The sequence below is a fragment of the Oikopleura dioica genome, chromosome XSR (assembly GCF_907165135.1).
Source record: "Oikopleura dioica chromosome XSR, OKI2018_I68_1.0, whole genome shotgun sequence".
NCBI classification, from domain to species: Eukaryota; Metazoa; Chordata; class Appendicularia; order Copelata; family Oikopleuridae; genus Oikopleura; species Oikopleura dioica.
In genome coordinates, this window is record NC_137294.1 from 5,976,593 (window position 1) to 6,003,796 (window position 27,204).

Below are 27,204 nucleotides of genomic sequence, written 5' to 3' on the forward strand. Positions count from 1 at the left end.
CAGACTCCCCTACTGGACTGACAGGTGCCCGCGCTCGCCACCTCATAGAAAAATCGCTTTTCTTTTTTAACCGCCTTTGTATCTCAGCCCTCAAATCGCCAATAAGAGATCAAACTAATCGAAAGCACAAATCTAACATTCAGGTGATTGAAAAAGAACTATTTCTTATTGAGGCTATTTTGTTTTTGTCAGAATCATCTCTAACAGAGTGACTGACAGACTGACAGTCACTAACTGTAACGTAGACTGCCTTTCAGCATTTATCCACCTAAGTCAATAACTCTTGCGGTATTAGCGATCATAATTTATTCATCCCTTGAACAATTTTTTTTATTTTACTGAGAGCTTTCGTTTCTTTATATAAAACAAATGCAGTAGTTGAGACGTGCCCTGAGCTGTGTCTAGGTCTGGTTGCTCATTGATGTGAGAGTTAAGGCAGAAATCGAAGAGAACCAAATTGAGCCTGGACGAGATCATTAGATCAATCAGAAGGGATCAGCGCAAATTCAACCGAAGAGGGCAAATTCTTTCCTAGCGCGTAAATAAAGCATTATCTTTTTTTTTTTGAAGAGGAGGCAGAAATGGACAAAAGGAACGAGTGCGTTTCCGATTCTGAACTCGACAATTTTGAAGACGGTGAGAACATGATGGGCGAAATTTACACTTTCATTGAAAGATTTAGACGGTGAGGACTACCCGATTCCAAGGCCGAGACGGAGCAAGTCTGTTGATTTTTCACCCATCGTTCGAGTTGAAGAAGTCTCACGTTATAAAGTACAGTATTTAGAAATGCGAGCGCAGGAGCTGAGACATGATTTATTGTCTACATCTGTTCAGCCTAATTGCAATTTTCTTAGCAACGAGCCTCCAAATGCAAATATGGAAATATGTCGGAAATTCAAAAGGTTTCGCACGACGATAATAATTTCGATAAACGTAGTTTGAAGCTCGCCATCCGGCTGGAACTGAACGAGTTCAAGCTCAAGGAAATGAAAGTGCACGATCAAAGCCGCTCAAATACCCTCTTCTACGACATTGGAAAGTACCACACTCGTCTGCGCGATCATTTCTCGCCCAAAAAGTCCTTTCTCAAATAATCCTCATTTGCCGCGTTCATTTTTGAGAGCAGTAATTGACTTTCAAATGAATCAAGAAGCTTTTCTTCTTTATAACTTTCATCAATAAATAAAATTAGGAATATTCAACTAACAAAGTCCCATTTGAACTTGTCCTTCGAAACAAGGTGAATCAATGTGAGAAGAAATTTCCACGTAAAGAAATGAAATTTTTGGAAATTGATCGATTCGTCGTGCTTCGCAGTGGAATAATTGCTACATGAAAACGCGGTAATAAAAACATATGCTGAATTTGCAAGCGTTGAGCTTTTTAATTTGTTCATTTCTTCTGAGACAAGTTTAAAAGGTCTTTTCTGAACTAGCAGACGAAATGCCTCGCTAAACGAAATCACGAAAGAATAAACCAAAAGAGCCAAATTGACGCGAATCCCTTAACTAAATCTAAATATTTTGACAAAGTTAGATCAAACCGATTTACCTTCTCGGTTTATAATAACTAGACTATATAATGAAGTGGATCTGCTTATTCATAGCATATTCCATCTTCTACGGAATATCTTCAAGATGAAGAAGGGCCTCTTTTCAGGAGTTCCACTCACGCATGGTGGCTTAGAGATTTTTAATTATTTTGAACTCGGTTGTTATTTTAGAACGCGTGTGAATGCTTATTGAAGGAAATATCTGATCTGGCGGTGGAGAAGTGTTCCTGTCAGCAGGAGCGCGCTCATTGCACAACGTGCGAGCTCAAGTGCACAGAAAATAAATGCGCGCCGGAGCTGGATACTTCCGTGCTTGTCCTCTTCGACTCGCTGGAAAAAGGAGCTGTCCGCTTTGGCGCCAGCGTTTTCAAATATTTATCGGAATAGGCGAGCTTCTCTAATTGAGATTAATACACTTCAAAGGAGGACAATAAATCAATTGCGTTAACGAAAAGCGATCCGCTCGAAACGGCTGCATTGACAGTCACGGTCAAAACAAAATGCCAGGACGACATAATCCAATTGTCCTCCGATAAGATACGCAGGACAAGTCTAGCCTAGCGACTTCGACACAGAGCCGCCGCAGTCACTTTTGGCGTTAGAGGCAGGGATCCTGCTTGACCCTGACACTGGAGCATTCCCTGACGTTTGGTGCATTTTATGACAAAGTCGTTTATTCGAATCGTCGTTATTGCGAATTTAAGGGTGAAGTCAGTTTGACAGAAGTGCTCAGTTCATTACTTGTTTTTGGGTATCATCGGCCCAAAACACTAATGAAAAAGATCTTTTTCTAAAGATTTCTCTCTCTTTTAAAATGTTTTCCCAGTCTCGAAAATGTTTGTGGAAAATTTTCCTAGTGAAGGAGGCGCAAACGTGAACTCGTTAGACCGCAGCGATCGGCAACTCAATAATTCTCAGCACGAAGCAACCTTATTCATACAGAGACCTACTGCTAGATAAATAAGGAACTGACTTATAAAAATTTCCAAAGCGACTTCTAATCTTGTTTTTACAGTATAGATCACTATAAATCTATCATATCGGATGTACTTAATCGCTTTAAGGGGGGGGGGGGGGTCGACGAGAATTTTTTCAGAGGTGATCGTAATTTCGCGTATACACATGGTCTGTGTATGAATCTTATATTTTTGGAATCCTCAGATCCTCCTGAATCTGTTGACCCTAAAATCATTCGATAAAAATAAGATTTAGGGGGTGAAATTAAGAAAAATGTAAAAAAATGACTATTTTTGGTGCATTTTCGCGAAAATGCCCCTACTTTGACGGCATTTTTGACCGATTTTTTCTGGCCAAAATTTTTTCTACTTCTCGCCGGTTAATTTTTTCAACCCTTTTCTTTTTGCCAGTAAATTCAGATTTTGCCTATCTGATCAGGTTTTCCCGCATTTTTGGTCACGGAAATCCCGATTCTCGTCGACCCCCTCCTTAAGCGTATTAATAAGTCCCAATATACTTTTTACTTGATAAAAAGTGCCTGGTACTTCCAAAATAACAAGTTCATTGACAATGTTTTTCGTCATTTACGATAAATCAATCGAGTTCCATATCTTTAGCGATGGCAAACGAGCATAAGATGAGTTGAGATGCCCTTGAAATGATTACGTACGAGAAAATAAATATACGAAACCGAACACTCCCCCGCAATATTACTAATATTATATAATTGGTAATTCAGTTTCACCTGCGATTTAGCGAAAATGCAATTTCTTAAGAAATAGACGTTCCTGTCATTCCACTTGGCGCTTCGATTAGAGCCGCTGGTGGTGGTGGAGGTGGCGCGCTCTCCCACCTCGATCATATAAAAATGCTCGTCCCTCTGGAAAAGGCAACCTGCTAGATACACAGCAGCAAAAGAAAAAAAACAGCCTTTTGAGAAAATGAAAGTTTTTGCCTTCACCGCCCTTGCCGTTATGGCCCAAGATGAAGTCGACCGAAAGGTTCCCCCACGAACCCCAAGCGACCGAATCGCCCAGCTCAAGCGACATGTTGGTCGATTGATGGTTGATCACTTTCCTGAATGTGCCAAGGTGAGATAGACTAACTAGAAACTTTGGCTTAACTCTTTCTGCTAGAACTCCGTCTGGGAAGAAAAACTCACCAAGGTCTTGAGCCGAGCTGAGTCTGCTTTCGAGCGATCTTGCGGATTCTTTGACCCCGATCTTCCACACGGTGGTCCATCCCCAGCTCGACGACGACGACAAGCTGACGATGATGAGGTGCGATACTCTGAGACCGACGCTATCGCCTCCATCAATGGTAACTTATCTTCATAGTGGCACTTTCAGAGGCAATCTTTAGGCATCACCGGAGGCATCCGAAAGTTTGCTGAACGATACATCTCCGAGTGTGGCGGCCAGAAAGCCAACAAGCACATCGTCAACCATGCCAACAAGTGGCGAGCCAAGTTGACCAGCAAGTTCGAGAATGGTTGCTAAATCACAGCTGTATAAATAAAAATTTCCGACCCTGCGTCATCACGGTTCCAAATAAATATAATTACTAAAAAATCAATTTTGTTTTTGTCTCACCTCACGCAATACCAACGCATCAAGTTCCGCATAAGCTCGAAATTCTCACTGATCCATAAAATATTGACAATATTTCTGGAGAGAATAGAATGGAAGCAGAGCACTGCCTTAACTATACTAATATGTAAGAGGAACTCGCAGAATAATGATTAACGAGTTTTAGTGGATACGCCTGTGACTGTATTCTGGAGCTCTTTGACGAGCTAGAAAACAGCGATCTAAACGCGAAACACACTCTATCAGCGACAGAAGAAATAACGCAGCTGGATGGAGGCTTACCCCGCGATTGTGAGTTCTTTCATGAACGGATCAAACATTTTGAATTAATTTTATGAGTAAACACATTTCATCCTACAAGGCTTTATGCTGCCAAAAAGAAGAAGAGAGGACGAAAAGACAGGGATTGAAGCTCAGTGTGATTGAAGAGTATATGATGGAAATTTCAGTTAATTATAGGTTCACGTTATTCCTGTGTTTCGCATATGAAGGCGCTTCTATAGTTAGAAGTCGCGATTTTCCTTTTTCTTCTTCTTGAAGCTAGACATAGACTAACAGTCACTACCGAGTCGGTAGTACCGACTGACAGTGACAGGGGAAATTTCCGAGACAATTGGGTTAAAATTAACTTTACATGATTTTTCGTTCAAAACCTGCAAAAGAATCATTCCTTACAATGGCCCCCAATACGTCATACTCCTCATCGGATTTTCAGGCTCGATACTAGCAAGACAAGTGGACTGCGATAAATTTAGCGTTTAGACTAATTAAAACTTCTTTATAGAAATATTTTAAACGCAATAAAAGCGTTTTCTGTATAGTTCTGTCGACGGTCATTTCCTCCATAAGAGTGAGCAAATTTTGATAGACCTATTTCATATTTTTAAAGAAGCGGCGAAATAAAAGAAAACTGGAGGCAGCGATGGAAAACCGAGGCGAGAACAGTACGTATGAACTCGGGTGAACCAAACACAATCAAATTAGAAGACGCTCTTGCTGTGAATTAATTCTGTGTAGCCTTGCTTATTACGCTTCCTTGACATTGCCACGTATTTGATTACAGCTTCTATGTTCAAAATACTTTTAGGCAACAGACCCCGACTATCAGAAGTCGCCATGCGCTTCGACCGATCCTTCGATGAAAACGTCCAATACGGAAATAGCCAACTCACTGCCGAGAATTAGGCAAGAACTGGAGGCTTATGCAAATCTTTATCACCACCTTAGATGGATTACAAGCGCCTAAAACTCATTTTCTTTCCACTGCATATGTATCCTCGTTGTAAGTAATGATTCGGAAACTGTACTTTTATTTCTTTGTGAGATTTATTGAATAAAAAGGGTTCAGCAGTGTAACCGTCAACTTAAGTAGAAGAAAGTAAAGGAACAAAATTATGGTAGTCTCGAAATGGGAGAGTTAAATTGGACGGATATTCTAGGCAGTATATACAGTCGGATAGAAAGAAAAGTTCCGAACGAGATCTTGAATTTGAAGAGAATTAAGTCGGAGGCTTTTCTATCAACATTTCATTGGACATTTTGTTCTTGTACATGAAAAAATTAAAGAACAGAAGAATTAATGAATACAAGAAACACAAGTTGACGCTATCAAGAGGGCTGAGGTTAAAAGCATCACATGCCTTGCCTGACGATCTTTTCACCTTCCAGCTGGCACTCACGGACGAGTTGTCTTGCGTGTTGAAGGCCACGCTTGAGCCGTTCTTGCGCACTAGAATTTAAATTTAATGAGCAGCATAGTCCACTTATAGCGCGACGATGAAATAAAGTCAAATCAATTCGCAACGGTAACCGAGTTTCTCGCCCGTCACTCCGGATTTCGGAGCCGTGTAAAACATCGAACCAGATAGAGTTAACACTGACAAAATCGCAGTTTATATTATTTCTGCAATTTACCTCTTGCTGCCCGCGTAAGTCGGCCTGACGTCTTTGCCGAGCTCGTCAATGACTCCAACGAGATCCTCGAATTTTTCAGTCATGCGCGGTTGATCGATCATCTTTGCCGTTCGCGGCTGCTTTTGCGCCGGTCTTGAGTAAGGCGCATTGCTTTGCTGCTTCGACTGACGCTTAATTCAATTCAATTTTATGCTACTTGTGGACCATTTTCTTACATATGAAGGGGGTGGGTTGCTCAATGCTTTCATTCGCTCTTTGTAAGTCGGCTTCGTTTCGGCCATTGCTCGGTAGTTAGCTGCAGCCTGTGCGGCGGCAACTTGCTTTCCGAGCATTTCCAACTTCTTTTGTATTTCTTCGTTCTGAAAACTTTCATAAAAAAGGACTTTAACTTAGGACTCTACCGTTTGTCGTTGAGCAACTTCCAGGAGCTTCGCCTGCGCTGCTATAATGTCTGGCGGGTTGTTTCGGCTCATTCTTAATTTGTCATTTTCAACTCAATTTTAAATATGTTTAGTGTTACAATATATACAGATTTTTTTCTGAAGGAACTGGCAGGGATGTGAGAGTTATTATTTGATGAACGTTGTTTCAGTGAAAATCGGCAGGGATATAGTGAGTGAATAACTTCTGCGCAAGTCAAAATGAGTGAAATTCTAAAGTATAACAACATGAACACGATGTTCGTTGCGAATATTTAAGTTGCTTCAGGGATTTCGTCCAGGGAGGGGAGAAGATCGTCTATAATTGGAGGGCCTTCCAGAGAGCCTTCTTTATTTTCAATCACTGTGGGCAGATCTTGCTCCATGGCGGAAGAAGCATCATTCTCTTGCGATTCTCCTCCGTTAATTCCCAGATTAGAAAGGCTTTCTTCAAGAGGGCTCGGAGCCTCTGTTATTCCTGTAGTCCCTCGTTGCAACCCAGGAATTGATACCGACGGATCCTCATTAAAGTCAGCCTCTTTTTCATACTCGTACTCGGGTTCGGAGTCTATATCAAAGATACCGTCCCATTCGTGGATCATTTCCACCATCAGCTCTTCGTAGAATTCGCATACAAGCTGAAATAACACGTAATTGAGTGTCATGAACATTTTTTTACCTTCGGACAGTTTTTGCGGCAGTCTTCGCTTTTTACGAAATCAATTATCTTGCTATCTTTCCACTCGATTGCAAAGTAAACTGAATAGAAGATGCTTATTAAAATTGTTTTTCTTTTACAGTAGTTTCTAGTGCCTCTCGAGACGCTAAGATAATTCTTACTTTGGCCGTCGTTGTCTGCAACGCATTCGTGAATTTTGACAGCTTCAAAGCCGCGATTAAAGCCGACTTTCTCTAGATCAGCCCAGGGATCGTCTTCTTTCTTTTCGTCACCGACGACCTCTTCATCCTCCTCTTTCGCCGCCTTCTTTTTCTCATTCGTCTCAGCGATTTGATCAGTCTGGGGTCCGTCTTGGCTTTCGTCATCTGAATTCTGAATGTGCATCGCTTCAAGTGCTTCATCTTCCCACGGTTTCTCCCATTTGATATCTGGGTGCGCCGGATCTATCAGCGGCGCTTTTTTCGTCTGACGCTCTTTCTTGAGAAAGTTCGGATCGACAGATTCTTCATCCTCCACTTTCTCTTCATTCTCATCGGCTGCTTCTGGCTCATCATTTGCTTCGTCGACATCGTCGTCTTCGAAAGCCAATTGTTCCAATTTTCCAGGGTTCGAACGTCTGTACTCAGCAACCAAAAGTTGTCCAGGTGTGTCCTGTGGATCTGGTCTTTCTTCAGCGAGCTCTCCCTTCCTTGAATCAACGAAATTCGATTCTACTCTTTGTGAAGGTTCAATCATTGAAATAGAGGCAAGTATTATTTCCTGATTTCTGAATATTGAATCAATCGGAAATGAAGAACCCCGGCTAAATATCATTTCGGCTTGGAGAGCTTCTTCGGCCGTCTCCTCTCGTTTCCGCTTTAGTCCAACAATCCGTATCGGAGGAATCTTTGGCTCATGGCTTGGTTTTTCTTCCTCTACATTTTCCAGAGGCTCCTGTGGTTTATCTTTGTCTTTATTTCGCCTCGAGCTTTTCCGACGTTTTTCTTTCGCACTATCTCTCGATTTTTTTCTATTCCTGGACTTTTTCTCCTTTTGTAATTTTATATCAGCGGCATGCTTTTCCTCGAATTCTCTGATTCTATCCGCGCAGTCTAGGAAGTTAGATTTGAAAAATCTTGCCAGAACCGAAAAAAATTACCTAGATTCTCTTCTGGCTCCCATGTATTCTGCTCATCGTCGTAGCCGGCCCATTTTATCAAATACTCGATACCGCCCTGAATAAACGCTAGAACTCCCGAACACTTCCTTCGACACTCACTTGTCGTTTACGTTTGCCGAGGATCTTCTCGACTTCGAACTCCTCTTCTGATGCCACACTCATCTAAATCCGCTGCGAATAAATAGACAATTGAACAAAACGCGGTTTTTTGTACAATACTGTATCTTTATTATTTTGTCATTATAAAGGCAGTTTGAAATCTATTGGAAAAAGATATAGAACAGATGCTGTTGAAAAAAGGTAAATGGTAGTGGGACGATAGCTCAGACATTTGAGCATCGGTAGAATTTTGCGAGATCAGAATTCGCAGTCGAGGCTGAACTGGTTCTCGACGGAGTCAGGATCGGCGTCCAAGTGGGCCATGACGCCAGCGCGGGCGTACTCGGATACTTTCTTCTCGAAGAAGTTGGTTTTGCCCTCCAACGAAATCATCTCCATGAAGTCGAAAGGATTTTCGACCTTGTAAATCTAAATAAAAAGCAGGTCATCAGCTGTTCCCACTAAACAACGATGGTGTTTTTGGAGCCATCAACAGAAAGCGAGTTATTATGCCCTTCAAAAACACGAATCGAGATTATTTACCTTTGGGCAGTCGAGCTCGACGAGGAGGCGGTCGGCCACAAATTCGATGTAGGTCTTCATTAAGTCGCAGTTCATGCCAATCAGGCGAACTGGAAGTGCGTCTACGAGGAACTCCTGCTCGATGCTGACGGCGTCGCGGATGATGGCGATGATCTGCTCTTGGGAGGGCTTTTGAACGAGGTGCTTGAACATAAGACAGGCGAAGTCAGTGTGCAGACCTAAAACAGCTTGAGAATCGCTTCGATGAAAAATACTCTTACCTTCGTCGCGGGAGATGAGCTCATTGGAGAAGGTGACTCCAGGCATAAGGCCTCGCTTCTTGAGCCAGAAAATCGCAGCGAAGGAACCGGAGAAAAAGATGCCCTCGACAGCGGCGAATGCGATGACACGGATGGAGTAGGGGGCATCGGCTCCAATCCACTTCAAAGCCCAGTCAGCCTTCTTCTTGATGGCAGGCATCGTCTCGATCGCGTTGAAAAGACCCATCTTTTCTTTTGTGTCCGTGACCAAGTTTTCAATCAGCTTGGCGTACATTTCTGAGTGGATGTTCTCCATCATTATCTAGTTAGCGAGTGTCAGAGAGTTTAAACTGTTATTCAGAAGTACCTGGAAGCCATAGAAAGCCCGGGCCTCGGGGATTTGGACTTCGGACATGAACCTGTCGACAAGGTTTTCGTTGACGATTCCGTCGCTGGCGGCGAAGAAGGCGAGCACGTGCTTGATGAAATACTGCTCTTCTTTTTTGAGTTTTCGCCAGTCATCCATGTCGCGGCCAAGGTCGACTTCCTCCGTCGTCCAGAAAGATGCCAGTGCTTTTTTGTACATCCGCCAGATATCTGAATTTATCGATCGCCATCGCGCTCAAAAACGAATGTACTCACCGTGATATTCGATAGGGAAAATGACGAATCGTGAGGCGTTTTCCTTGAGAAGCGGCTCCATTTGAGGGTCGAAGGAAGCCAAATCGTCGACCAAAACGGGCTGTTGCTGCTGTTTGTCGAGGGCAAGGCCAGTAGAACCAGTCTTGGGTTGATCCATCGACTTGGCGATGTCGACCTTGGCGAAGGAAGAAGTCATCTTCGTCAAATCGTTCTTGGTCAGCTCACCAAAGGGTTGGGAGTTCTCCTTCTCGACTGGCGGCATGGTTGCTTGAGTTAGACAGCTGGAAGTTGCGTCGAAAAAAGTAGAAAAGAGTCTTATCTATACGCGGACCTTTATTGATCTGATCTGTTTTTGACTCTCGGCTCAAAATGAAAACTTTTCGTCTCGGGGATCTAGAAACGATCGCCCTCCTGGGCAGGAGCGCGCGCGGCGCAAATCTTCCGCGCGCGAGCGCCGTCCTCGTTCCTGATTGGACGCCGCGCGCGCGACAACGAATTCGAATATTCCAGATTCTTTGTTGCGCAAAAATGGTAATAACTCCGCAATACCCGGTAATGTCCGTCATTTTTTTGGCTAGCAAAGTTATAAGATGCTGCTTCATCAGCTGCTATTGACCTTTGTAACGGATTTTACAATTTGACCATCTCTTTTTTGGAGTCTTCTTGTCATTCAACTTGCTGGATGGAATCCAAGCTCAACTCTTACCGTATATTCTTCTGACACAAGTGCACAATCAGTATACACCCTCACCAAAGCTTCCCCTTGACGTCTTCCATGGTGCCTGCAAGTATTGAAATACGAAGATCTACTCGTCCAGAAAGGGCCTTACGGTAAGGCCCTTACCAACAGCTCTAGACTCTAGAGTCTAGACAAACCTCTCAAGGGATGATTTTCCCACGATCTTGGTGGGAAAAAGTCTATTGACAGATTGTTCTATTATACAAGAATACATCCCTCCCTAAAGCTTCAAGATCGAAAATGCAATTTACTAAGACTTGAATATCCGATTACGTAGTACCCGAGATAACTCAACTTCATCAGCTCCTCAAATTGCCTGGATTCTATGACTTAGATTCTAAGCCTTAGAATGAACCCTGCTGAAATGCTTTTCTTGCCCTGCATAAATGAACATATCACCAAAGGCTTCTTCCAAATAAGTCATAAAATCATTTTTATAAGAAAGAGTCTTTTCGAACCGATGATCAAATGTATTGAAAATACTATTGTCGATCACATGTTAACGGAGAAACAAAAGCAGCTGCAAACACGAATAATTATTTAACAATTGATAAAAAAGAAGAGAAACGGAGAAAACCTCTCGAAACGCGTACGGGGGCTCTTTGTTCAAGGGAAGGTTTTGTTGTTGTAAGTGTAGTTGTATCAATTTATCATCTGTTTCAGAAGGAAAGGTAGAAATGAGATTAAAATAGCTGGTAATGCCACCGTGTTTGTGGTTCAATTTTATTTGTATTTTTTGGAATTTTCTCGGCTTGAAAGAGATGTACGTGAAGAGGGTTACGAAAGATGGATGGGTTGAACTTGGGGCTTTACAGGGCGATACAATACGGGAGAGCGCCCGCGCACGGTGGAAAATAAGAAGAGTGCGAAAGCAAACGCCCCCGTAAAAGAAAAAATCACAAGTACACGCCTTTTTAGAATAAAAAAGTTAACGCTCTCTATGTATTCAACGGCTTCATGAGACGCCAGAGTCGCGAAATGAAGGGGCGCAAGTCTGGGACCTGATAATGAAGTGGCCAGGCTGGGTAGTGCTTGTAAACTACAGTAAGAAGCGATAGCAGCATTTATCCGTGAACCAGCGACCCCTGGCAGAAATACATGCAAGGGCTGAAAACATAGAAGAGTATAGAAGCCAGTGTCCTGATTCTGATATAATCAAGGAGAAATAAATTTACGTTTGATTACCATTTTCCTGGGCGACTAGCTCATAGAAATTGAAAAATGAAAATGGTGACGGGGCGGGAACAGGGCAAAATAGAGGAAATAAATTGGATATCTTTATTTGGATGATCGTGAATTTCATTTCATGCGTTTTTTTTAATTGAATTTACGGTTATTTGCTTAACGGTTCGATTGGATTAGAAGAATTTGAACTTTTTTTTAACCTGACTAGGGCACTGGAGTGGAATAGAGTGTGCCTGAATCTGGCAAGGCCCAAGGATAACGGGCTGAAGTGCGGGACGAGTACACCAGCGCGAAGGTGTAATAGTGAAAAGAAAAAAAAACAACATAGTAATATAGACTTACAGGAAAAAGAATTTAAGTTAGATTGAAGGTCCCTAAGACATGTATCCGAATAAATTAAGAATTAGACGGCGTTCGGCGGTGGGGTTGATTCGGCCCCGCAACTGAACGCGCTGTTCACAGGTAATTTTTTTTCATTGTTGATAAATTTGAGATTTAAAATACTTAGAATTTGAAGAGCTATAATTTGACATTGGTTGAAATTGTAACTAGAGGGTCAATTCTTTAATGAAATTGATGCGTCTCTTCTCACATAGAACAAGAAGCGGGGCATTGTCCTACATGGCATACTTCTGGGTCCATTCGCGCGCCAACTTCTGATACTTGTCACGGTCTGTTTTATACACCCGCGCTGAAAATTGCGTTATCGAGCGGCGCGATCGACCGACATGGAAACTTACCGATTTCAGGCACCAGTGGGTCGTCGGGGTTGGGGTCTGTGAGAAGCGAACAGATAGACAGAAGAACCTTGCTAATTGTGAGAGCCGGTGACCACTGTGATCTAATTTATCGGCTATTAGATATTGACAAATAAGCCGCGCATTACCTTAAAATGTCTAGACATATGCTGCCGTTTGAATTAATATTCGGGTGGTAGATCCTCGTGATGAAGCTAACTTTTGGCGGTTTAAACGGGTAGTCATTTGGAAAATGTATGTTCAGAAAGAAAACTCCTCCCTAGAAAAACGATCTAAATATTTTTTAACAAGTTTTGCGAACCTGATAAGGACTTTCCGATGGGCCCATGATCGTCGCCTGCCAGTGGAAGAGATCATCGCCGACGGGACCTGCCGAGCACTACAGAAAACGGGGTTAGTGGCGTTTTCACCAACTAGATGTATGGTAGTCACAAAACGCCGACGGGTGTGTTTTGAATATGTAAAATACGAGAGACTGTAGTCGTATGTATATAGTGCGTGGAATAGTTTGTATTTGGAGACTCACTTGTGCTGGTGGATCCCGCCCGATATCCTGCAATTCCTTGTTGATTCGTTTTAGCGCCATTTGACGAGCTGCTTTTGTTTTTGAAGAGGTTCGTTTAGACCACTGGCCACCGGTTGATTACGACTCAAACAGAAACAAGCACTTCACGAGAGTGACGCCTGCGCGTGTTGATTCTAAACGCGAAACGACGGTTAGAGCACAATCAACCTGTGAAAAACTGATCAAAAGTTTCCTCGAAAACAGGTTTTTGTTGCGCAGTATTTTTTAGAACCCAGCACGATTTTTATTGATCCAATCAACATGACGAAAGGATTTAGGGTCAATTCATCATTCGTTCTCAATCAGCGGGCGCTAGTTCGTTTACTTCTTTCTTCGCAACTTGCCGAGCTCAGCCTTGACGATTCGGTTGCGGGCCTGCTTCAATCGCATGAGCTTGAATCGGTCGAAGTCGGTCAAGTTAGCTCGGATGTTCTTTCGGGCAATTCCCTTGGCCAAGTCAGTCTCGGCGAACTTGTTGGCGATATCGGCGGCGGCGAAAGCCTGAAAAGAATCAATTATCGGAAAAGAGAAAAAGAACGCTTACCTTCTTGACAGTGCCGGGTCGGGCGCCAACGTTGATCTTGACGGAAAGGTCGGTGATTTGGATGGCCTTGACAGAGACGGTGTATCGGTTGAGGTTTCCGTCGTCGACGAGAAGTCTAAAGTGAAAAGTCAGAAATGCCGGCTTTATAAACCTATTCACCGGTTGAGGTCGATAACGTTGGTGATGGCGCAGGCCTTCTTGAGGGATGGGACGTAGACGACACCGCCGATCTGGACGAATTCAGTGAAGACCATACTGAGTGATTTTAGGTCACGATTCACAAACGTCTGAAAAGCAAGAGAGTCAGCAAGGATCAGAATAGGTTTCGGCTTGTTTTTTGGTTCGCGGATGAAAACGGCGCGAATGTGAAGTGATTGAACGTGCATGGGTCAGAAGAAGAAAGGTTCAGGTCAGTCCTCTTTGAAATAAAAGAGTCAGTTAAAATAAAGAATAGAATTGGGAGTTTGGAATACTGTACATGTTGATCCTTGGAATGAAGCTCGATAGGAACGAAAAAAGATCTTGATCAACTTTTTTGATCATTTTTGAGCATAAACATGTTTTTTTACGATTTCTTGAAGATTGCAGCTTCAGGAGCCAAATCGCTTTTTGGCCTCGGCCTCAGGACGCGCTCTGTTCAGCACCTAAATGAATGTTACTCAGGGAAAATATTTCAGACTCGTTACCTTTAGGAAGTCGCTAGTTTTGTTTCTCATTCTTGAATTAATGTATGCTTTGCTACATTTGATATGGTAGTGAAGGTAATTGCGGAAGGTATGAATAAGATCTGAATTAAAAACGGAAATGAGCAACGGGATGACTACAGGGATATTCTCACCTATCGTTTTGTCGCGAGTTCCATCAGCAAAGTGACGGGGCAAAAGGACGAAAGTGATGTAGCCGACATCTTCTCCGGATCTAGCGTCTGTTCCACGCAGCTCAGATGGTGGCTCTTTTGTCGAAAACAGAACCTTACAGCGAATTATGAGAAACGCGTTCAAAATATTTTTTTTACCTGTGGGGCGGTTGCTGAAGCTCTTCTCCCTTCTTTAAACTCTTGGAGGAAGACGCCACCAACAACAATGTCGTCCTTTTCTCTGAAAGTGGTGGAGAAGATCACGGTAACGCGATCGGACTTTGCCTCAACGTAGACGCTCTCGCCCTCTCTGAAATGAATAACGGCGCGTTGAATTTGACTCCCGCTGGCCTGAAACAGAACTTGTGAACTTTTCAGTGTTGATTTCGTGCAAGGCTACCTGGGCTTGAAAATATTTCTCAAAAACGGCTGCGAAGCAGTTTCGCTTCAGCCGAGCAGCGTCTCGCGCCAACTGCTCGTAATTCTCTGGGATCGCCGAGAGCGGAAAGGCCAGGACGATGCGTTTGCCAACGCTTTGGAGAAATTGCCCGTAGACTTCCTTTAGTTTATCGGTGGCACCGTGCTTCTCGAGTTGGTCGAAGAAGGCGATTTCAAGCGCCAGCTCAAGTCGATCACGATTGCTCCCATCTGGCGAGTAAAGATGATAGATACAGCCGTCGAAGTCGACGATGCGCGCGTTCACGTGATCGAACTTGCCTTTTTCACGCCCCGACTTGAAGTGGTTGGTGAGCGCGTCGAACACGCCACGGTTTTCGACTTCGAGCAGAATCATTTGCTGAAGAGACTGGAGTTAAAAATAAAAATCGATGATTGGCGATGTTGGATCAAAGGGCAGTCAGTAGTCGAAGAAAAAGACTTGAGAGTGGAACTCTTATTTGTCGGGAAAATCCTTGAGCCCCTGAATGTGCGTGTTTTGAGTTTTCACCACTCGATTGTTTTTCCTCTTCTTGCGTTTTACTGAAGTAGGAACCTAAAACGAAAAAATGTATGGAAAAAGAATGAGAGAAAAGTTCGTACCTTCCGAACACCAGGATCGTCGGCGAAAGTGATTCCCTGTTGCGCAAGATATTCAGCGATTTTCTCTTCGTCAACAGATTCGACAGTAATTGAGCGCCAGAGCTTCTGGAAGGTTTCGTCCATTTCTATTTCCAAACTTCTGTCATTGAAGAAAATCACAGTCTAGGCAGTATGAATCAATTTTTGCACTTTTTTTCTTTCGACGAATGTAGTCTTCTGTATTTTAGTTAGCTGCTTACCTTCTTATCGGGGCGATTGTGTAGATGAATATTCTTCTTTTCGCTGTGGTATTTGAGGATCTTGTCTGCCTTGGGGAGACTTTCTTGTACCATTTCTTTGGTGACGCCACCAAGTCCATCATGGTAATGCCGCTCGAGAAACTGGAGAAACGACTTCTTGTCTCTGATGCCCTCAATTGACGGCTTGTAGACGTATTTGACGACGTCGCCGGGAATTTGACGCAGCTTGGGATTCTTGGGCAGCGCGTCTTCAAGGCCCATGCGCGCTGCGTTCGCTGAGCAAGTCAGTTCAGTTCTAGTGTTCCGGCTTGCGCATTTTACCTACACACTGTGGTCGTCGAGTTGCACTCCTCGAGCACTTCGTCGAGACTCAAGGGCAGCAGCTCGTTCTGCAAGTGGCGATTCTTCATGTGAGTGACGATTTTGTGGATCAAATGGAAGTTCTTAACCGGTACGACTTTCCCGCGTGACTTGCTACTTCCTTCGAGACGGGGTCGCTTTGATGCTGGCTGAGATCTAGAAGGAAGAGTATTCACACTACGTTCGGATCTATTTCTTTATCAGTTAATTATTCAGTTCTATAATCATTTGGGAACTCTCTAAGTGATAACTTGAAATACGATTCATGTCCATGACTCACTTGTTTTCAATAACAGGAACATTCTGAGCTCGTTTCAGGAAAGCCTCTCTCTGCTTCAGTAAATCGGACATTCCTCTTCCTCTTTCTTTTTATCTATTTATAGGAATTTTCTTCTTTCAGGCCAAAATTGGATTTTTTCTTTACGAGCGAACTCTTCGTTTTTTCAGTAGTTTCTTCTGGGAATCTCTCCGTTTATTCGAAAAAGAAAAAAATGAATGTTGAGTGTGAAGATATGGGATAGTTCTTTTGGTGTTGGCGGAGACGGAGCCACGTGTGCTGGCGCGACAACTGGTCACTTGGTGGTGGAGCAGAGACGCGAGTAGACGAGAGCTCTCGTGCTCGACGAAACTGTTTTGCGGCGGCGGGCTCTGGGCAACATGAACGGGCGCAGGGCCAATCGGCCTTCTCCATTTCCAGCGTGGGCGTAAGATCTTTCCACGCTCCACGGAGAACGGCGCATAAACGCGCCCCGCGCAAGGAGGAATCTCTTCAATCACAAATCCAAAGCGCATTCACCAGCCACTCGACTAATCACGCCCTCAAGGTCAAGTCTGTCCTCTACCCATGCAGTTCTCCTTCCAAAGGGGCGTTTTTTCAAGGCTGGATGAACTTTTTTTTAAGTAACCTTTTATCAAGATCGAACCAAACCGAAACTTTTCCACCGTGTCTTGAAATTATTGCTTTGAAATTCAATATTTCCATTGTATTTTAAAGACAAATCAATATATTTAGTTGCTGTGCTCAAGAGAAATTGCTTCCCATGCTGAGAGAAAAGATCTAGAATTAGTAACACTCACTTATCTCAATTGAACTTGCAATTCTTTCTCTCCCTGAAAAGAAAAAATCTGCGTTGATAGTCTGCTTGCATGTCATGCAAATTCAGAATTTACAGTGCTTTCCCTTCAGCTTAGTCACTATCTAATTAATTTCTGAGTAAATACGTCTGTCTCTCTTTATAAAATACCCAGCATATTCAGAAATGCCAATCGCGGTAATTGTCCGCTTTTGAAGTTTATCACTCAAGTTAAAAACAAGGAAAAAGTACCACGTTTTCATATTTTCTGCCTGAGTGTTTCTTCCTTGATATCAATCAACGAATTCAAATTCAAAAAATGTGAGTTGCAATTTTTGAGGTGATCTATCCGAGATCCGTCCGTTTTTCTTTCGGATTGTCGTGAATGATTTAATATTTATCCTTTATTAGTAGTATGAACAGAGAAAGAACATTAGGAGAAGGATTGGTAGCTTTTCATTTTGAGGGGATGTAGAAATGAAGATGCCTCTGTCGAAAAAGGCTGATTTGAAAGTTGAAAATGGGGAATTTTTATTTCGAAATGACTTTTCGGCTGGAAATGCATGGAGATCGTTACAATAACAGTAGACGAGAATAGAAACAACGTGAATGAGTATAAAAGCGAGCAAGAAAAGGGGACTGGTTAGAATCCAAAGTCGCGATCTTGGAGAACAGCCGGAGCAATCATGGTCCAAGTGTAGAGCAAAACGCACACCCAGGCGGAACACATTTTTACCCACACGGGAGCCCATCCGGCGATGACAAGCGGATTATTGTCCTAAAACAGCGTAGAAAACTGTACTATCAAGTTAGTTCAGTCTTACCTTGCTGGCTTCCGCGGCTTGAGAGATATTGAACCAGTAAGTCAATGTCATCATAATGTAAAGAGTTCCAAGGGAAAACATGAAGTGCAGATAGCTTAAAATTTGACCCTGTTAAACCCTGCTCATGGCCATTTTAAAACCTATAGCTGTATTGAGTAGCGTCTTCTTCGTCGTCCCAGGTTCCGCCTTCAGGATCGCTTTGATCTGTCATTACAACTGTGTCCGCTTCAGCGGGTTTTCCAGAGCCTTAAGAATTTTTAGAATTTCGCAAGACTTTCGCAAAAGCCGATAATGATAATCTGGGAAGTGAAATAATTTGTGAAAATGAATCTGTGAGTGTTAAATTGTCGCGTAAATTGGCAAGCATATTTCAAGAAAAGCATGCAAAACGGGTTACCTTCATTCAGTCTTTCGTAAGTTGCTAAGTTCACGGTGAAGCTTGATTAATCTCAGTGGTACAAGACAAATTTCATAAAAATTTGAAAATCACCGATTCAATACCTGCGGAGGAATTGGTAAGGGAGGACCAGAGGACTGCCAAGAAGAAAAGAATCAAGCCAACGATAGATTGGGCGTTAAATCCAGTTATTCCTAGGAGCGAAAGATAAAAAACGAGGACTGAATTGAATAAGAATGCCTTGAGTCGGATCAGTGTTTGGGTCTGGCTGGCCGCCATCAGTAATGTTGAGGATGCTGGCGATGCTTGGATTGCAATCGAGCTCGGGCGAATTCGACATCGAAGACCAAGTCAAGAACATAACGTAAGCAGAAACAACTGCAGACTGGAGGAGTCCAGATGCCGGGTTATGCTCCTGTACCTAAACTCTCGTGTTAACGAAGTTCTTGACAAACGGACTCATACCTTGGGAAGGATCGAAACGACAGAAATTATAAAGCAAAGGATCATATTAAAGCTGATGAAGAATTTGTGTAGGCTGCAGGAGTTTGTTGTCTCCGTAAAGTTGCCACCGTAAAAGTAAAAGAGATATCCAATGGCGACACTTGTCAGGACGAAGATCGAGAATGTAGCAAAAATGAGCCCTGCGAACCAACATTTTTGGTCGCGCTCGTCGTCGGCATCTTCCATGTTCTGCACTGCCCAGGCGTTGATTCGATACGCAAAATCAATGAAGAGCACCAGTTGAATCAAAATAAAGGCCAATCCGCCGATGAGTCCAAACACGTACATGACCTGATCGAATGGCTCGGATGGGATAAAGAAGGCGGCGGTGATAAAAGCTGCGAGAATAAGAAACTTGATTCCCCAAAAACCATTTTGAATTCCAGAGCGAGGATCCTTCGAGCTTCGTGTGCCCAGCATCAAAATCATGAAGAGCCAAAAGAAGCAGCACATTCCGAAGCAGACTCGGTAAGCGGCCTCGAATCCGACGAGTCGAGTACAGTCAATCGCGCCATCGCCAGTTGTCTGCGTGCCAATAAGACTGTCGAGTTGGGCTGTGACGTCAGAAATTCCATCATTGCGGGTGCCCTTGCAGAGCATGGGAACTTTTCGGAGCGCGTCTTCTAGTCCATTTGTGCACATAATCATCGCAAGAATACTTCCGAGGAGCATAAAAAGCGCATACATCAGTCGCGCACTCGTTGAGTTTTTGCATGATGGACATGCAGAACAAAGACACGAAGCTGCTTGGCCCGTTACACAACAGGCGAGCGATCCCAGTCCGAGACACATTCTCTAAAAATGAAAATCTTGGTTGCGCAATTTTTCATTTGAATCAGGAATCAGCGTCTTTTGTAGAAGATTTTTGGTCCTCAAAGTCGGATAAACAAAAAGGAGGCCCATGGCCTGGAAAAATCAAATCAGGCTTGGCATGTTGCTGAATGAAGAGACGCGAGGCTCGCGAGAGCGCCGGTTCTTCAGAGAGAGATTCATAGAATGATTCATCATCTTTTTCATCCCAGAGGTCACCAACAAACGCAAATTTTGAGTAGCGTTCGTTGCGAAATATCAAATCGCCGGTGATAATGAGACTGCAGCAGCCACCAGTGTGTCCGGGCGTTGTTATGTATTCCAGAGAGACATCTTCATTTTCGAATTTCAGAAGACAGGCTCCTATTTGCTTGTCTGACGGAAGTAGACGAGGGCTACGGAAACGCTCCTTTATACTTGTATCCCGGCCAACGCTTATCACAGCTATAAAAATCCAAAATCAATATAAAAACATGCATTACCTGATGGAAACAGATTCAAGTTTCCCACGTGATCAGAGTGTCCGTGGGAGCAGAATACGGCGTCGATGGCACTTATGTTCTTCTCTGATAGTTCTAGGCAAAACTCATCCGCTAGCTATCCTTTTTTTGACTTTACTTTCAGTAATTGTATCTCTTTCATGCGCCGCCCCACAATCAAAGAGAACATTTTGCACTGGAGAAATTTCGGGCTTCTGCTTTTCGAACTCGAAAGTCTCATTGACGGCATTTCTCAGCGAAATCAAACATACAGTGCAGCGTGCATGAAAAACAGAGTTAATTTCTCGAGCGTAGCCTTCTTGAATCAACGTCACTTCCGCCATTCTGGAAATGAAAAAAATATTAACTTGGTGGGTCAGAAATTCATTTTCTATTAGGAAAATCTGGGGCTCGGAAGTTAGGATCATGCAGGTCCATATTTAGTTCTTCAGCAGACATATCGCCTTGTCTTCTGTCTAACGGCTTCTTTGCATCACGTGCTGCTTTAATTTCGGCCATTTTCGCTCTAAAATCGAATCAGCTGAAGGATTGCAACTGAGGTTCTTACCTAGCTTTTTGCTTAATCCTTTCTTTTTGTTTCCTGCCCGTGTTTTTAATTTCATTTTCTGGAGCTGTTCTGGTCGGGTGCTTCTTATCGTATCTGGCGAGTTCTTGAGCTTCGAACTTTGCCATTTGCTCAATCTCCTTTTTCACAAGCGCCGATGTCTATAAATCCAATTATGCATAAAAACAAGGCTTTCGCTCGAACCTTGAAAAGATGCCCCTGATTGGGGCCTAGAAGACGGCCGACTCTTTCGAATTGGTCACCGTCCATGCCACTAAAAGAGTCTTCTGCATCTTCGTAAAAACGATTTTCAAGAGGAATTCCAAGACGGTTTAATATTTTTGAAGAAATCTGAGGAATAGCAGGTTGCAGAAGAATAGCAGAAACACGTAGAAGCTCATAACATGCATGAATAGCTTCAGTAAAAGAGTTTTAGATTCTGCTTTATCTAATAACTATGCTCTACCTGAATCTTTCTGCATGCGTTCACTTTTTATATCTCTATCCAATTTAAAAATCTTTTCGTTTGTCATGAATTGAAGTCCTTCTTCAACAGCTCGAATGACGCAGTTCATTGCACTTGGAAGCTGTCCTTGGTCGACAAATTTCGCGTACACTTCTGGCAACTCTTGAACAGTTTCGATGAGATATTTTTCGCCGTCGGGGCGATCTAACAGCGAGTCAGGGAAAAGAGTCGGATATGCTCCACTAGGGTTGAGATTCTTCGAAGTGGTTCTTGAGAGAAGATTCGCGATTTTATTTGCCAAGTCGCTATCAGACTGAATTCTGAGTAGCTCGTCCTGAAAGTCCACGTTCTTGAGGGTAGCATGTTTGAGACAGAACCAACGAACAGCGTCACTTTGATTTCCGACTAATTCGAGCAGCTCCTTTGGAGTGACAAAGTTGTCCAGACTTTTGGACATTTTCATTCCATTTCGCGTCCAATGACCATGAACGAAGACTTTCTTGGGCAGAGGAAGATCCGCAGCCAGAAGCATCGCTGGCCAATAAATACAGTGGAATCGAGCGATATCGATCCCGAGAACTTGAAGTTGCGGCGGCCAGAAATCGAGAGCGTTTTCATGTCTTGCGTAGCCAGCTGCGGTCAAGTAGTTGATTAACGCCTCGAACCAAACGTACATTGTATGATTTGGATCATCAGGAACAGCAACGCCCCATGGAACTCTCTTTCTCGGCCTAGAAATAGAAAGACTGGTGTTGCCAGTATTTCTTCGCTCCTTCAGCTCATCGATTAAAACTTTAGCAACATCTGGGGTAACAGCTTTTTCTATCCATGCTTCTATTTCGCTTAAAAATGGCTCAAAATCGAAGATATAGTTTTCTTCAGAAATCCATTCTAGTTGATGGCCGTTTACGCTACTAAAGTGTTTGCCGTCCTTTTCTACTATTTCTTTATTTCCGACAAATGATTCATCTGGTGTCGAATACCATCCTTCGTAATTCTTAATTCTTATATGACCCTTCGATCTTAGCCGGCTCCACAGCTTCTGGGCGGCCTCGTGATGCTCAGGATTTGTCGTTCTCATGTAAATTGCATCGTCGAGGGAGGCAACAGAAATGGAGAATTTTTTAAACGTTCTTCTATACAAGTCGGAGATGTTATTGACGAGCAGCTCTGGGTGATCGTAGCCCTGTTGTGCAGCTGAGCGAATGATCTTTTGACCGTGTTCATCAGTCCCGATGGAGAATTTACTAGGGACATCGTTTATCTTATTCCAACGGTGGTAAAAGTCCCCAATTACACTAGAGTGAATATGACCAATGTGGGGAGTAGACGTCGCGTAATAAATGGGACAGGTAACAAAATTGGTCTGCTTGTTTAATATGCGTACGCCATGCGTTTTTCTCAGGTCACCACGAGAGGCGGAAGAAGTCTGCAATGATCCTAGATATCGATAGCTGAGTATTTGCGACTTCGGTCTGAGTCCGATCATGCTAAACAATCTAATCATCAGTGAGGATATTTAATTTAGTGATTGCATTTCTCTAAGTCACATGGTTGGTCTTCACAGAGAAGAAATATTTTTGAGGGAGTAACAGGGGAGAAGTTAGACGGACGAAGACTTCAAAATAAGATGAAATATTGCCATAAATGCTATTTCGATAAGCAGGCAATTAATAATAACAAAGACAGTGAAGTTATGTTTTATATAAGGCCCTGAGCAGTCCAGAGCAGTCCAGAAACATATAAAAGATGGTAAAGGGTTCTGGCGAAGAAGAAAATTATACTAGTTGGAGGCTCTTGGCACTCAGAAAATTTCAACATCTTCAGGAGCATCGAGATCCTTGTAGCTGGCGACTGGGCGATTGGTATACGAGTCACGGCGATCCGGCTATGATTCAGTTAGCAAGAGGGATGGATCAGTGATCATTGATTTTACACCAGAAGATAAAAGACACCATTTCTGCACCGCGTAGAAAACTAACTCTGAGCTACTGATTCTCAAATATGAGACCACCGCACCGCGCTCACCACGGTTAAAACTTACATGCTCGTGCGATTGGTGATGTTGACTGGTGTTGTTGTAGTTGTTCTGTCTTACCTGGTGATGTCTCATCGGCATGTGGCCGGGTGGCATGTGTCCTGGTGGTGGTCGGAACGGCTGAATAGTTTGCACTGGATCATTGGGCCTCTTTGGATCAGCCAAGTACCGGTTGAAGAATTTCACCTCTGAATAAAATGTGAACAACAAAAAATCAATAAAGAACAATACCGTTGCGGACCGCTTCGACTTTTTCGGCGTGTTTGATAAGAATATGCTTCTTCACAAACTCCGGGCCTTTGAACTTTTTGCCTGAAAGTGGGCAAAGATATTTTTCTGGGCCGAGCTGTTGGGTATTTGCTTCAATGAACTTCTTGATTTCTTCCTCTTCGTCTTTCATTCCTAGCTTTTTGATTTCCTCTTCATCTAGTTTTGTGCCTTCTGTGAGCATTCCGTTGCACTTCTCGAGGAACTTCTTTACGTAATCATTCATTTCGAAAGGCATGATAGGATTGCTGAAAGACGTTTAACAAACAATCAGATATGTAGAAAGTCACCTTGGGGGCTCGCCTCGAACATGAATAATTCCGCAACGATTTGGCATCTCGTCTTCGTTTCGATATTCAGAGTGATTGTAGTAATCAACTGAATGAACGAGGCGGAGATACAGAGTGAGAATGTCAGCGATTTGCGCCAATTTTTTGTCGTAGTTGAGATGGATCTCATCAGCGTTCTTTGGGTCATCTTCTACCGGGTTCTTCTCAAGATAATCTTCCGTCTTGAGGATGACCGGATTTGGCTTGAATTTTGGTAAGATTGAGCGAGTTGGCTCCGGATCTTACTTGTTTGCCCGTGTACAGCTCGTATTTCTCGTCGAATTTCTTGATAAGCGACATGAGGTTGAGAATGTCCGCCTTCATGATGGTGTTGTGATTAGCCAGACTACTCATTGGGCGACAACGACGAGTGAGATCTCTGTTAACAACTGGGTTGAGTTCAACCTCCTTCAGACGAACATTGTTGAGATTCCAGCAAATGTCTAAAAGCTGATAAGGAAAGGTCTCAACACAATGTTACCTTTTATATTGACAGAAGAGTCAAAAGTAACCCAACAGCGGCGGTAAAAGCGATCGTCTTGCGGGTGCGAAAAAGCGACACGGATAAATCCATCAAACTTTTTGCACATGTTTGAGATATCTTGGCGCGAAATCGAAGGCGGCAGTGATCGCATGAATATAGATGAGTACTTGGTGTGGGTCTGGGCTCGCCTAGAAAAGGAATAAAAGTAAGTCGCTTTTTTCGAATGGGATCTTACTTGAGCGCTTCCTTGCGTTTTGCTTCAAGCTTGTCACTAGGGTCGTTGACCTCTCCATCTTCACTTGTCTCTGGCTTCTCCGGCGCTGCGTCTGGATCTGTCTTGACAGAAACAGCATCTTTGGAGCCTTCTTCGTCTTCCTTAGTTTCCTCTTCTTCTTTCTTGGCATCATTCTTTTCGGATTCATCGTCAGATCCGTCTTCGCCGCGATCAAACTTGCCACGGCCCTTTTTCTCGTCATCGTCTTCTTCGTCAGCTTTTTCGCCTTCAGATGGAGGACCTTCAACACGAAATTAATCGACGATCGACAATTAAAAACAACCATCTGTCTCAGATTTAACGATAGGAGTCCTGATTGTCTTGATATCATCTTCGCTGGCGCCTTCCATGAGCATGACGGCAGTTTCAAGCAGGTCGATGATGTTCTTCTCATTGGTGATATCCAAGCAATTTTCATCGAAGATTTTATCGACGCCAGTAAGTTTCTCCCAGGCCTCACATCTGCGAAATTTTACTAAGAGTGAGGAAGGAGTGTACTGACCTGAGTTTAACAGCTTCCTTGAACTGTTCCTCTCGCTCAACGGCTGCATCGGGATGATATTTCTCCCGGAACCTAAAAGTGCAAAATTAACTACGCGCGATGAGCAGAGATTTTTACTATTTTGTGATACACTCACAGTTCTTCGTCATCTTTTCTGATTTTCGGAACAGAGTTTAAACTCTCCCTATACAAGTCGGGAGAGCCGGCAAAAACGGTGCCGTTTTAATTTTTTCAAAAAGTGACAAACATGAGAGCCCTAGGAGCAAGACGGGCTAAACCCAAGTGGCAAGTGGGTTTTTTAAGAATTTTAGAGTTATTTCGAGTTTTCTGCAGATTGACCATCGCGAATATTTTTCGATGAGCCACAGAAAGAACACGTACCATTCTTCATCCTTGTGCGCAACAAAGAACTCTTGCATTTGCTTCTTCTTGAACTCGGTCTTATACACTTTGTAGTTCTTGCAGGCATCGTCCTCGTTGATATTGTCCTCTGAAACGAGCGGTCAGATTTTACGGAATTCTCGGGCGTTCGATTGGATTACCTTGCTTCATGACCCAGTTCTTGAAGGAGAGGAGAATATCGTCCTCGTTTTGCATGTGATAATGGTTGTTTTGCACGTGTCGAGGAACGTAGGGAGCCCCGTTGCTGCCTGGACCATTCCACGAGCGGTGACCACGATAGCCGCCGCCTCTTTCCCCGCTGTCGTCATAGTCGTGTCTGGGCCGTTTGTAGCGTTCGCCTCCCCGCTCGCTGAACTCTCTGTCTGGAGTTCGTCGTCGCTTCTCTCGCTCCCGCCGGTCCTCGTGACGATCGTACTCTCGATCTCGCCCGTATCTATCTCGTCGGCTTCCTCCATCATCATCATACCTAGCCAAAAATTTAAATCCAGCAAAAGCTGCTAGTAAATATCCGGTCCACGTGAAAAACACCGCTCGACTTCATCATTAAATTAAAAATTTATAAACTTACTCGTCAGTACTTGAAAATTCCGAGTTTTGGCAAGATACTTGCAATCCATCTGCCTTTCTCTTTATTTTACGTTTCCCATTTCGAGATCTCTTTTTTTTATGCTTATCGGAGTACTTTTTAATTCCTCCCATTTCCGAGTATTTGCGCCTTTCACGAAAAACGTGCTTCGCGAAAGTGGGTTGCTCGGCTGCGCCCGTTTGCGCTAACCGAGTTCTTGATTTCGAAATATGATGAGTAATTATAAATTTTAATCGAATTAAAATAAGGGGTCACAAGAGTCAAGGGGACTTTTTCATGGGAGGGGGTCGAAACTATTCTGCATGCAGAACTATTCTGCAAAAAATAGAACTATTCTGCAAAAAGTAGAACTATTCTGCGTTTCGCAGAACTATTCTGCCGAATGCAGAACAATTCTGCAAATGAAGAACTATTCTGCAAATGTAGAACTATTCTGCAAAATACAGAACTATTCTGCACAAGTGCAGAACTATTCTGCATTGTGTTGAAAAGAAGATCTTCATTTAGAGACAAAATTTCACTGTTTGGAAGCACGCTGCGGGCCTACGGCCCTTGCGCGCAAATTCTGGTAGGGAACTCATTTCTGAAGGTGGCCAACTTTCTCTACTCTCGCGCCTCCTTTGATAAAAGTCATTTTTCTTATATGCAGAACTATTCTGCATGCAGAATTATTTCGTCGGAAAATAGCCCTTTTTTCGACGAAACTATTCTGCATTTTGCAGAACTATTCTGCATGCAGAATAGTTTCGAAGGTTTCCCTTTTTCATCGGGAAATGACGTATTTGACTGAGAATTAATTAATTTATTAAATTCTAATAGTTAGAGAATTCTTACCTTTCTCGACCGCGTCCTTCCCGCTCGGTCCGGAATTTATCCCGTCGTCGATCATCGTAATCATCATCCGACATTTTTGAGGAGGAATTAGAAAATTATGGCAGTTCTGAATGTTTTTTTTTTCAAGTGATCTTATGGACGTAGAACAAACTGTTAACTGTAAGAAAGCAGCAAACGAATAGAATAGAAGCTATAAAACATCGACACAGCAAGGAAATAGCTGTATCGTTTCAATTGAATGTCTCATTGAAAATGAGGATGAAATGACAGAAAATACGAACACTGAATTTT

The 27,204-nt window shown here is 43.1% G+C and overlaps 12 protein-coding genes across 15 annotated transcripts; 2 read left to right on the plus strand and 10 right to left on the minus strand.

The window, feature by feature from the left end:
* Window positions 1–418: 418 nt before the first annotated feature.
* Window positions 419–1,097, plus strand: LOC145708985 (uncharacterized). Its single transcript, XM_081786676.1, has 3 exons — window positions 419–636; window positions 683–774; window positions 858–1,097. The coding sequence occupies exons 1-3, from the start codon at window positions 582–584 to the stop codon at window positions 1,095–1,097; spliced, it is 387 nt and encodes a 128-aa protein (XP_081642802.1). The 5' UTR covers window positions 419–581.
* Window positions 1,098–3,412: 2,315 nt separating this feature from the next.
* Window positions 3,413–4,087, plus strand: LOC145708080 (uncharacterized). Its single transcript, XM_081785702.1, has 3 exons — window positions 3,413–3,603; window positions 3,649–3,832; window positions 3,875–4,087. Exons 1-3 carry the CDS (start codon window positions 3,454–3,456, stop codon window positions 4,009–4,011), a joined length of 471 nt encoding a protein of 156 aa, XP_081641828.1. The 5' UTR covers window positions 3,413–3,453; the 3' UTR covers window positions 4,012–4,087.
* Window positions 4,088–5,400: 1,313 nt separating this feature from the next.
* LOC145707591 (uncharacterized) lies at window positions 5,401–6,488 on the minus strand. Its single transcript, XM_081785141.1, has 4 exons — window positions 6,417–6,488; window positions 6,231–6,374; window positions 6,016–6,185; window positions 5,401–5,830 (listed from the first exon to the last, which is right to left on the minus strand). The coding sequence occupies exons 1-4, from the start codon at window positions 6,486–6,488 to the stop codon at window positions 5,734–5,736; spliced, it is 483 nt and encodes a 160-aa protein (XP_081641267.1). The 3' UTR covers window positions 5,401–5,733.
* A 42-nt stretch (window positions 6,489–6,530) lies between these two features.
* Window positions 6,531–8,446, minus strand: LOC145708547 (uncharacterized). Its single transcript, XM_081786232.1, has 6 exons — window positions 8,372–8,446; window positions 8,252–8,327; window positions 7,911–8,204; window positions 7,275–7,823; window positions 7,114–7,193; window positions 6,531–7,072 (listed from the first exon to the last, which is right to left on the minus strand). The coding sequence occupies exons 1-6, from the start codon at window positions 8,432–8,434 to the stop codon at window positions 6,710–6,712; spliced, it is 1,425 nt and encodes a 474-aa protein (XP_081642358.1). The 5' UTR covers window positions 8,435–8,446; the 3' UTR covers window positions 6,531–6,709.
* Window positions 8,447–8,491: 45 nt separating this feature from the next.
* Window positions 8,492–10,204, minus strand: LOC145708548 (ribonucleoside-diphosphate reductase subunit M2 B-like). Its single transcript, XM_081786233.1, has 5 exons — window positions 9,796–10,204; window positions 9,521–9,750; window positions 9,175–9,475; window positions 8,915–9,132; window positions 8,492–8,800 (listed from the first exon to the last, which is right to left on the minus strand). The coding sequence occupies exons 1-5, from the start codon at window positions 10,055–10,057 to the stop codon at window positions 8,630–8,632; spliced, it is 1,182 nt and encodes a 393-aa protein (XP_081642359.1). The 5' UTR covers window positions 10,058–10,204; the 3' UTR covers window positions 8,492–8,629.
* Window positions 10,205–10,991: 787 nt separating this feature from the next.
* Window positions 10,992–13,187, minus strand: LOC145708553 (ubiquitin-conjugating enzyme E2-17 kDa). Its single transcript, XM_081786237.1, has 5 exons — window positions 13,004–13,187; window positions 12,779–12,856; window positions 12,606–12,736; window positions 12,460–12,560; window positions 10,992–12,410 (listed from the first exon to the last, which is right to left on the minus strand). Exons 1-5 carry the CDS (start codon window positions 13,061–13,063, stop codon window positions 12,337–12,339), a joined length of 444 nt encoding a protein of 147 aa, XP_081642363.1. The 5' UTR covers window positions 13,064–13,187; the 3' UTR covers window positions 10,992–12,336.
* An 18-nt stretch (window positions 13,188–13,205) lies between these two features.
* Window positions 13,206–13,902, minus strand: LOC145708552 (large ribosomal subunit protein eL14-like). Its single transcript, XM_081786236.1, has 3 exons — window positions 13,746–13,902; window positions 13,587–13,701; window positions 13,206–13,543 (listed from the first exon to the last, which is right to left on the minus strand). Exons 1-3 carry the CDS (start codon window positions 13,838–13,840, stop codon window positions 13,364–13,366), a joined length of 390 nt encoding a protein of 129 aa, XP_081642362.1. The 5' UTR covers window positions 13,841–13,902; the 3' UTR covers window positions 13,206–13,363.
* LOC145708549 (actin-related protein 2/3 complex subunit 2-B-like) lies at window positions 13,900–15,260 on the minus strand. The gene is made up of 5 exons (XM_081786234.1): window positions 14,843–15,260; window positions 14,602–14,793; window positions 14,425–14,557; window positions 14,273–14,373; window positions 13,900–14,230 (listed from the first exon to the last, which is right to left on the minus strand). The coding sequence occupies exons 1-5, from the start codon at window positions 15,233–15,235 to the stop codon at window positions 14,177–14,179; spliced, it is 873 nt and encodes a 290-aa protein (XP_081642360.1). The 5' UTR covers window positions 15,236–15,260; the 3' UTR covers window positions 13,900–14,176.
* Window positions 15,261–15,266: 6 nt separating this feature from the next.
* LOC145708550 (general transcription factor IIE subunit 2-like) lies at window positions 15,267–16,821 on the minus strand. The gene is made up of 5 exons (XM_081786235.1): window positions 16,360–16,821; window positions 16,045–16,235; window positions 15,720–15,994; window positions 15,481–15,642; window positions 15,267–15,433 (listed from the first exon to the last, which is right to left on the minus strand). Exons 1-5 carry the CDS (start codon window positions 16,428–16,430, stop codon window positions 15,335–15,337), a joined length of 798 nt encoding a protein of 265 aa, XP_081642361.1. The 5' UTR covers window positions 16,431–16,821; the 3' UTR covers window positions 15,267–15,334.
* A 720-nt stretch (window positions 16,822–17,541) lies between these two features.
* On the minus strand, window positions 17,542–20,514 carry LOC145709458 (serine incorporator 1-like). Of its 2 annotated transcripts, XM_081787141.1 has the most exons (8): window positions 20,170–20,514; window positions 18,839–20,131; window positions 18,614–18,794; window positions 18,478–18,567; window positions 18,374–18,397; window positions 18,117–18,222; window positions 17,977–18,070; window positions 17,542–17,930 (listed from the first exon to the last, which is right to left on the minus strand). In XM_081787141.1, exons 2-8 carry the CDS (start codon window positions 19,667–19,669, stop codon window positions 17,796–17,798), a joined length of 1,461 nt encoding a protein of 486 aa, XP_081643267.1. In that variant the 5' UTR covers window positions 19,670–20,131; window positions 20,170–20,514; the 3' UTR covers window positions 17,542–17,795. The 2 variants fall into 2 exon arrangements, with proteins under 2 accessions (XP_081643267.1, XP_081643268.1); XM_081787142.1 differs by lacking the exon at window positions 18,374–18,397.
* A 28-nt stretch (window positions 20,515–20,542) lies between these two features.
* Window positions 20,543–22,692, minus strand: LOC145709455 (methionine--tRNA ligase, mitochondrial-like). The gene is made up of 4 exons (XM_081787139.1): window positions 21,198–22,692; window positions 20,936–21,147; window positions 20,735–20,892; window positions 20,543–20,692 (listed from the first exon to the last, which is right to left on the minus strand). Exons 1-4 carry the CDS (start codon window positions 22,684–22,686, stop codon window positions 20,551–20,553), a joined length of 2,001 nt encoding a protein of 666 aa, XP_081643265.1. The 5' UTR covers window positions 22,687–22,692; the 3' UTR covers window positions 20,543–20,550.
* Window positions 22,693–22,721: 29 nt separating this feature from the next.
* On the minus strand, window positions 22,722–27,022 carry LOC145709453 (serrate RNA effector molecule homolog). Of its 3 annotated transcripts, none has more exons than XM_081787138.1 (12): window positions 26,914–27,022; window positions 25,634–25,959; window positions 25,473–25,581; window positions 25,092–25,163; window positions 24,873–25,051; window positions 24,551–24,830; window positions 24,313–24,503; window positions 24,078–24,274; window positions 23,793–24,034; window positions 23,467–23,750; window positions 23,242–23,423; window positions 22,722–23,085 (listed from the first exon to the last, which is right to left on the minus strand). In XM_081787138.1, exons 1-12 carry the CDS (start codon window positions 26,985–26,987, stop codon window positions 23,002–23,004), a joined length of 2,220 nt encoding a protein of 739 aa, XP_081643264.1. In that variant the 5' UTR covers window positions 26,988–27,022; the 3' UTR covers window positions 22,722–23,001. The 3 variants fall into 3 exon arrangements, with proteins under 3 accessions (XP_081643264.1, XP_081643263.1, XP_081643262.1); XM_081787137.1 differs by lacking the exon at window positions 26,914–27,022 and adding an exon at window positions 26,062–26,229 and having other exon boundaries at window positions 23,296–23,423; XM_081787136.1 differs by lacking the exon at window positions 26,914–27,022 and adding an exon at window positions 26,062–26,229.
* Between the last annotated feature and the right edge of the window lie 182 nt (window positions 27,023–27,204).

Bases quoted from the DNA above. Each gene is read 5' to 3' on its own strand.
- LOC145708550 (XM_081786235.1), bottom strand. From the start codon at position 16,430: ATGTCCGATTTACTGAAGCAGAGAGAGGCTTTCCTGAAACGAGCTCAG. The intron at 16,236-16,359 runs GTGAGTCATGGA...TCTTCCTTCTAG, and splicing joins GTTCCTGTTATTGAAAACAA to ATCTCAGCCAGCATCAAAGC. The intron at 15,434-15,480 runs GTACGAACTTTT...TTTTCGTTTTAG, and splicing joins ACGATCCTGGTGTTCGGAAG to GTTCCTACTTCAGTAAAACG.
- LOC145709453 (XM_081787136.1), bottom strand. From the start codon at position 26,192: ATGGGAGGAATTAAAAAGTACTCCGATAAGCATAAAAAAAAGAGATCT. The intron at 25,582-25,633 runs GTAATCCAATCG...CGCTCGTTTCAG, and splicing joins GAACTGGGTCATGAAGCAAG to AGGACAATATCAACGAGGAC. The intron at 24,504-24,550 runs GTAAGATCCCAT...TTCCTTTTCTAG, and splicing joins AAACGCAAGGAAGCGCTCAA to GCGAGCCCAGACCCACACCA.
- LOC145707591 (XM_081785141.1), bottom strand. From the start codon at position 6,488: ATGAGCCGAAACAACCCGCCAGACATTATAGCAGCGCAGGCGAAGCTC. The intron at 6,375-6,416 runs GTAGAGTCCTAA...GAAAGTTTTCAG, and splicing joins AAGTTGCTCAACGACAAACG to AACGAAGAAATACAAAAGAA. The intron at 6,186-6,230 runs GTAAGAAAATGG...AATTGAATTAAG, and splicing joins GCAACCCACCCCCTTCATAT to CGTCAGTCGAAGCAGCAAAG.
- LOC145708549 (XM_081786234.1), bottom strand. From the start codon at position 15,235: ATGATTCTGCTCGAAGTCGAAAACCGTGGCGTGTTCGACGCGCTCACC. The intron at 14,794-14,842 runs GTAGCCTTGCAC...GTTCTGTTTCAG, and splicing joins AGAAATATTTTCAAGCCCAG to GCCAGCGGGAGTCAAATTCA. The intron at 14,374-14,424 runs GTGAGAATATCC...TTTTTAATTCAG, and splicing joins AACTCGCGACAAAACGATAG to ATCTTATTCATACCTTCCGC.
- LOC145709458 (XM_081787141.1), bottom strand. From the start codon at position 19,669: ATGTGTCTCGGACTGGGATCGCTCGCCTGTTGTGTAACGGGCCAAGCA. The intron at 18,071-18,116 runs GTTTTAAAATGG...TCAAATTTTAAG, and splicing joins GCTACTCAATACAGCTATAG to CTATCTGCACTTCATGTTTT. The intron at 17,931-17,976 runs GTAAGACTGAAC...ACGCTGTTTTAG, and splicing joins AAGCCGCGGAAGCCAGCAAG to GACAATAATCCGCTTGTCAT.
- LOC145708080 (XM_081785702.1), top strand. From the start codon at position 3,454: ATGAAAGTTTTTGCCTTCACCGCCCTTGCCGTTATGGCCCAAGATGAA. The intron at 3,604-3,648 runs GTGAGATAGACT...TCTTTCTGCTAG, and splicing joins ACTTTCCTGAATGTGCCAAG to AACTCCGTCTGGGAAGAAAA. The intron at 3,833-3,874 runs GTAACTTATCTT...GGCAATCTTTAG, and splicing joins CGCTATCGCCTCCATCAATG to GCATCACCGGAGGCATCCGA.
- LOC145708553 (XM_081786237.1), bottom strand. From the start codon at position 13,063: ATGGCGCTAAAACGAATCAACAAGGAATTGCAGGATATCGGGCGGGAT. The intron at 12,737-12,778 runs GTTCGCAAAACT...TCGTTTTTCTAG, and splicing joins CATCGGAAAGTCCTTATCAG to GGAGGAGTTTTCTTTCTGAA. The intron at 12,561-12,605 runs GTAATGCGCGGC...CCGATAAATTAG, and splicing joins ATATGTCTAGACATTTTAAG to ATCACAGTGGTCACCGGCTC.
- LOC145708552 (XM_081786236.1), bottom strand. From the start codon at position 13,840: ATGGTCTTCACTGAATTCGTCCAGATCGGCGGTGTCGTCTACGTCCCA. The intron at 13,702-13,745 runs GTGAATAGGTTT...TTTTCACTTTAG, and splicing joins AACGTTATCGACCTCAACCG to ACTTCTCGTCGACGACGGAA. The intron at 13,544-13,586 runs GTAAGCGTTCTT...GATTCTTTTCAG, and splicing joins GACCCGGCACTGTCAAGAAG to GCTTTCGCCGCCGCCGATAT.
- LOC145708548 (XM_081786233.1), bottom strand. From the start codon at position 10,057: ATGCCGCCAGTCGAGAAGGAGAACTCCCAACCCTTTGGTGAGCTGACC. The intron at 9,751-9,795 runs GTGAGTACATTC...CGATAAATTCAG, and splicing joins TTTCCCTATCGAATATCACG to ATATCTGGCGGATGTACAAA. The intron at 8,801-8,914 runs GTAAATAATCTC...CTTTTTATTTAG, and splicing joins TCGAGCTCGACTGCCCAAAG to ATTTACAAGGTCGAAAATCC.
- LOC145708547 (XM_081786232.1), bottom strand. From the start codon at position 8,434: ATGAGTGTGGCATCAGAAGAGGAGTTCGAAGTCGAGAAGATCCTCGGC. The intron at 8,205-8,251 runs GTAATTTTTTTC...CTAACTTCCTAG, and splicing joins GGAGCCAGAAGAGAATCTAG to ACTGCGCGGATAGAATCAGA. The intron at 7,194-7,274 runs GTAAGAATTATC...TCTTCTATTCAG, and splicing joins TGCAGACAACGACGGCCAAA to TTTACTTTGCAATCGAGTGG.
- LOC145709455 (XM_081787139.1), bottom strand. From the start codon at position 22,686: ATGATCGGACTCAGACCGAAGTCGCAAATACTCAGCTATCGATATCTA. The intron at 21,148-21,197 runs GTAGAGCATAGT...CTTTTACTGAAG, and splicing joins ACGCATGCAGAAAGATTCAG to CTATTCATGCATGTTATGAG. The intron at 20,693-20,734 runs GTAAGAACCTCA...ATTCGATTTTAG, and splicing joins AGGATTAAGCAAAAAGCTAG to AGCGAAAATGGCCGAAATTA.
- LOC145708985 (XM_081786676.1), top strand. From the start codon at position 582: ATGGACAAAAGGAACGAGTGCGTTTCCGATTCTGAACTCGACAATTTT. The intron at 637-682 runs GTGAGAACATGA...TGAAAGATTTAG, and splicing joins ACTCGACAATTTTGAAGACG to ACGGTGAGGACTACCCGATT. The intron at 775-857 runs GTACAGTATTTA...CAATTTTCTTAG, and splicing joins AAGAAGTCTCACGTTATAAA to CAACGAGCCTCCAAATGCAA.